At 52.8% G+C, this 5,142-nt stretch overlaps 1 protein-coding gene across 2 annotated transcripts; it reads right to left on the reverse strand.

Moving 5' to 3' along the window:
• Positions 1-803: 803 nt before the first annotated feature.
• Commd4 (COMM domain containing 4) lies at positions 804-4,128 on the reverse strand. Of its 2 annotated transcripts, XM_021172252.3 has the most exons (8): positions 4,057-4,128; positions 2,850-2,921; positions 2,555-2,620; positions 2,269-2,308; positions 1,925-2,044; positions 1,655-1,735; positions 1,182-1,358; positions 804-1,050 (listed from the first exon to the last, which is right to left on the reverse strand). In XM_021172252.3, the coding sequence occupies exons 1-8, from the start codon at positions 4,057-4,059 to the stop codon at positions 1,010-1,012; spliced, it is 600 nt and encodes a 199-aa protein (XP_021027911.1). In that variant the 5' UTR covers positions 4,060-4,128; the 3' UTR covers positions 804-1,009. The 2 variants fall into 2 exon arrangements, with proteins under 2 accessions (XP_021027911.1, XP_085700781.1); XM_085844655.1 differs by lacking the exon at positions 804-1,050 and having other exon boundaries at positions 1,120-1,358.
• Between the last annotated feature and the right edge of the window lie 1,014 nt (positions 4,129-5,142).

A 5,142-nucleotide genomic window follows, 5' to 3' on the forward strand; every position in this document is an offset into this window, starting at 1 on the left:
TGTCACTGTGGGTGTGGGCTTTGAGACCTTCATCCTAGCTGCCTGGAAGCCAGTATTCTGTTAGCAGCCTTCAGATGAAGATGAAGAACTCTCAGCTCCTCCTGAACCATGTCTGCCTGGATGCTACCATGTTCCCACTTTGATGATAATGGACTGAACCTCTGAACCTGTAAACCAGTCCCAATTAAATGTTGTCCTTTATAAGAGCTGCCATGGTCATGGTGTCTATTCACAGCAATGGAAACCCTAACCAACTCAGTGGTTCATGACTGTAATCTCAGAACTCAAGATGTAAAGGCAGGAGGGTTAACATTTCTTTTTTTTTTTTTTTTTTTTTTTTTTTTGGTTTTTTCGAGACAGGGTTTCTCTGTATAGTCCTGGCTGTCCTGGAACTCACTTTGTAGACCAGGCTGGCCTCGAACTCAGAAATCCGCCTGCCTCTGCCTCCCGAGTGCTGGGATTAAAGGCGTGCGCCACCACGCCCGGCTTAGGGTTAACATTTCAACTGGATACCAAGTTCAAGTCCAACCTGGCATCTGGACTCCTGTCTCAAACAACAACATCACCGGGGCTGGTGAGATGGCTCAATGGGTAAGAGCACCCGACTGCTCTTCCAAAGGTCCGGAGTTCAAATCCCAGCAACCACATGGTGGCTCACAACCATCCCTAATGAGATCTGACTCCCTCTTCTGGAGTGTCTGAGGACAGCTACAGTGTACTTACATATAAATAAAATTTTTAAAAAATCTTAAAAAAACAAAAAACAACAACAACATCACCAACAAAAGCAAGCAAGACCCATACACATTGCTGTACACTTGTTTATTCTTCTTGCCTATAAAAACGGTTGGCAAGTACTTTCTTTAAAAAGAAAGAAGCCAATTCTGGGGAAGATCCCCAGTAGCCCTAACCAGGACTCAAGAGGCCAGGGCCACCCTTGCAAGAGGAGTGTGGAGGGCAGCCACTCAGTGCAGGCAGGGAGGCCCCACAGAGGCTGGGAACATGCTTCTCAGCCCAAAGCAGTCATCATGGTCTGGGCTTGCTTCAGTTCTGCAGGGGACAGGAGGGTGAAGGAGAGTGGTAAGGAGCAGAGGCAAGTCTGAGGCCAGCCTGGCTTTTATAGCCAGTTCCAAGTCAGCCAGACCCAGGAGGGGTCCCAACCTCTGCAGGTCCAACCTTACCTGCCAGGAGAACCTGGAACTTGTCTGCCGAGAGGGACATGGAAACAGGTTGGGCCTGGGTACCTGGAGCAGACACAACCTGTAGCTGCAGATGTACCATGGGCTCCTCCACAGAATGAAGCAGGCTGGAGCTCAGGGTGTAGTCTACCCGCCAGCCCACGCTGGCCAGCCTGTTCACTGCAGGCAAGAAGTTAGGCAGTTAGCCACCAGGCAAGTCACGAAGTTCTCCATCTCGGTCCACAATGGGGCTCAGCTCATAACCCTTCAAGGTTATGCGACCTACAAAGCTCCTGCCTTCCAAGCCAGGCCGTTGTAAGACAGGTATGAGACTATACACCATGAACCTCAGAGAAAAGAAAGCTCGGGCCATAGTCATGAGATCCTCAGCCAGATCTAAGCCCCTCAGCTGCCCTGTGTGTAACTGTGGTTCTGGCTTCCCCAGGAACAATGGCTTTTGGCTTGAGCACACTCACCACGTAGGCTGCAGGCCCGAAGGTGCTCCTGCAGGGGGCTCTGCTTCTCTTCGTAACAGCGGCACAGGCTGGTGGCATGCTCTGCAGGCAGACGGAGCTCTGAGGGGGCTCTGCTGAGGTGGCGGGTGGAGACTGGCACTGGGCTTAAGGGGTGGGTCTCAGGCTGCAGGGCCCACAGAGGACTGGGACCATCTCGGGGCCAAGAAGGTCTCAGTGTATTTTCCAGGAACCCCTACCCATAGGTTTCCCTCCTGCCTGTTTGCACTGTACCTTTGGGCAGCCCCAGCTGCTGTAGCTCACTGGACAAGGAATCACTGTCCACACTATGCTTGGCTGCACTGGACAGGATGAAACTCAGCACCGCGACCGTGGCCTTCACGTCTCCAGACTCTAGAGACCCACAGGGGACTCAGGGGAGGCCACCGTGGCCCCAGCCACCTCCCTGCCCTCGTCTCCAGCTTTGGGTCCCAAGTCTCCTGAACCCCATGCATGCATTGCTGTGGGACCAGCAGATAGCGGCAGAGGGTGTGGACAGGGCTGTCAGTATGACTCTTCCCATCTGAAGCGGAAGGATCGCGGAAGGAAGGCTGCGATGCCCAGTGCGGGGTACTCACCAAACTTGGCATCAGCAGTAAGCTTCAGGATCTTTTCATACTATGGGAAAAGGAGGTCCTAAGTGGGTACCAGAGCCCTGCCACCAGCCCCCTGCCCCTGGCCCAGATCCTGTGCTAAGAATGGGCTGGGGCTAGAAAGAAGGAAGGGGATAGCCAAGGGGCGGGGAGGCTGAAGAACAGACTGCCCTGGGCCTCCTAAGTTTCTCAGACAGTAGAGTGTCGGTTCCTGTACTCACATCAATCCCCTGCCCCAGTCCTCACATCAATCCCCTGCCCCAGTACTCACGTCAATCCCCTGCCCCAGAAGCTCCTTTAGCACCTGGCTACACAGCAGCCGCAGCTTCACAGAGGACTGAAAAGGATGTCCCTGTTTCAGCCAGACTGACCAACCTTACCCCTCACTGCTGGGGGACTGGCTGAAGGAGGGCCAGCCCCGTGACCAAGGTCACAGAGCCATGGAGGCCCCATCCTCAGGGAGACTCCTTCACCACCCCAGCCCGCTTCCAGCTCCCAGTCCCAATCTCCTCCTTCCACCCTCAGGCCTCTCTCCTCCCAACCCTAAGTAAACCAGTGCACTTAACAATTTTGGCCAGTGTGCTGATCTCTGCCAGGACCCAGTCGGGACAGTCCAGATCGCCACAGAACCGGAACCTCTGCAAGAGAGTAACGTAGGAAGGCAGGCTGCCGGTTGGGCTGAGGTGTGGCCAGGTATGAGTACTGTCTGGTCACCTGTTGTCCCCTATGTCCAGACTGTTGTGAATACTCTGCCCACACTGCCACCTGACCTCGTTCTCTATTGTACTCTCTGCATCGGTGGCAATTCTCCCTAAGTGTCCACCATGCTCCAGCCACAACAACTTGCCCGATTCTCCTTGTTACCCCAGCCCCACTTCTGCCTTCACCTTTGCTGGGCCCTTCCTGGTCCCGGGTTTTTCCAGGCTTGTTGGCAGTGCTGGGGCTCGAAGTCTGGGCCTCGGGCACATCTACCACCGAGCTACAGCACCAGATTCCACTTCCCATAATCTCCTAGTTAACAAAAGCACTTTGGGCAGCCAGAGGGAATGCTCGCTATTTTGATAATAGTGATCCAAGTCCCAGTGAGACTTAATCTTTGCTTGTCTCGCTTGATCTTCACCAAGCTCTAGCGCGACAGGATGTGGCACTCTCAAGGAGCCTGGCTCATTCAGAGACTGCACGGCTGTTTCTTGTCTGAGGCCATTCTTTCTCTGCCTCTGCTTCTGATCAGGGTAACACAAACTACCCTTCACAGAGTTGCATCTTCAAGAGTCCTAACACTGCGCTCACGGTTCAGGAAAGCCTCCGCAGTTGGAGAAAGACCTACGGCTGCCAATTCTTGCTTCTGACTTGCCCTTCCCTTCTGCAGCTCAAATCCTGATGCCTGTATGGGCTGGACACTCAACACGCATCTCCTGAATGAATGGATTATGAATCAGAAAGCTCAACCCAATCCAAAAACCACTCCTTCGTTCAGGAAAGCGAGGAGAGGCTTCCAAACCAGTCCTAAGCATGTTTTCGTCCTGTGACCCCGACAGTCAGGGAAGTGGGTGACCCAGGGAGGTACTCTGGGGGCCGTGGAGAGTCTGAGAATCCGGGAGGTGGGACCCTCCGGCCCAGGGATGGACGCGAAGAAACGCGGCTGCGCCTGCAGACTCCGACGTTCCGCCGCGCCCAGGCAGGCGCCAGCGAAGATTGTCTCCTTACGCTCCTAGAACCACCGAACCCCTTTCTCGCCCGATACCCAACTTCCCATCTTCCCCAATCCCTCACCATGATGTCAGGAGATCCAATCCAGGGCTTCTTCCGGCTTCCAGGTCAGCTGACTCTGTGATCACATGACACCTACTGGTACAGGGAGGGCGGACCGTTAAGGTAACCAATTGAGAATGCATGTTCCTCCAGGAACAAGCAGCCTCTAGCGTTTCACCCGGATTATCTAAGCAGAAGGGGATGGGTGGAAATAATTCCATTAATTACTTGGAGGCAGGATCCCATGATCCACGAGTATTGAAGTGGGTTCCACGTTTTCCTTCTTAAGCAATACCGTTATAAAAAAAAAAAAACCAACAACTATGGACTATGACAAAATATTTTTTAATGAAAATCTTACTGACTGCCTAGGGCGTGAGGGCACGCATCTGAAATCCCAACACTTGAGAGGCTGTGAGGCAAGAGGATCAGAAGTTTTAGACAGCCTGGACTACAGAGTGAGACTCCAAACCTAAAACTGCCCAGATGGCTTAGAGTACCACCCAAATTCGAGCCCCGGAACCTTGTATAAGTGGAAGGAGAGAGCCAACTCACAAAAATCGTTCTTGACACAAGTATGGCCACGTTTGCAGCACGCACACGCGCGCGCGCGCACACACACACACACACACACACACACACTAAACCTTTCAGGTGCCTAGCACCCATGTAAAACTCTGGACTAGGGGGTGTAAATAGAGACAGGTGGATCCCCAGAGCTCACCAGCCTCTTAGTCAAACTAATCTGTGGGCTGCTAGTACAGTAACAGGCCCGGGTGGGACAGGTAGGGGTGGGGGAGTGGAGCTCGAAGACACTTAGCAAATGATGTTGACCTCTGACTGCCATGTGCACACACACACACACACACCAAAACCCCCACCTATACACTAAAACAAAAATATATTAATGAAAATAAATAAGACACTATTTAAAATATGATGCACAGCCGGGCGTGGTGGCGCACGCCTTTAATCCCAGCACTTGGGAGGCAGAGGCAGGCGAATTTCTGAGTTTGAGGCCAGCCTGGTCTACAGAGTGAGTTCCAGGGCAGCCAGGGCTACACAGAGAAACCCTATCTCAAAAAAACAAAAAAAAAAAAAAAAAAA

Source organism: Mus caroli, unplaced genomic scaffold, assembly GCF_978045245.1.
Source record: "Mus caroli unplaced genomic scaffold, Mus_caroli_1 scaffold_11, whole genome shotgun sequence".
In the NCBI taxonomy this organism is placed as follows: domain Eukaryota; kingdom Metazoa; phylum Chordata; class Mammalia; order Rodentia; family Muridae; genus Mus; species Mus caroli.

What these genes read in the sequence shown, in the direction of transcription:
- Commd4 (XM_085844655.1), bottom strand. An exon ending in TCAGCACACTGGCCAAAATT is followed by an intron (nt 2,621 to 2,849) that starts GTTAAGTGCACT and finishes CATCCTTTTCAG; the next exon opens with TCCTCTGTGAAGCTGCGGCT. An exon ending in TTCTGGGGCAGGGGATTGAC is followed by an intron (nt 2,309 to 2,554) that starts GTGAGTACTGGG and finishes CTTTTCCCATAG; the next exon opens with TATGAAAAGATCCTGAAGCT.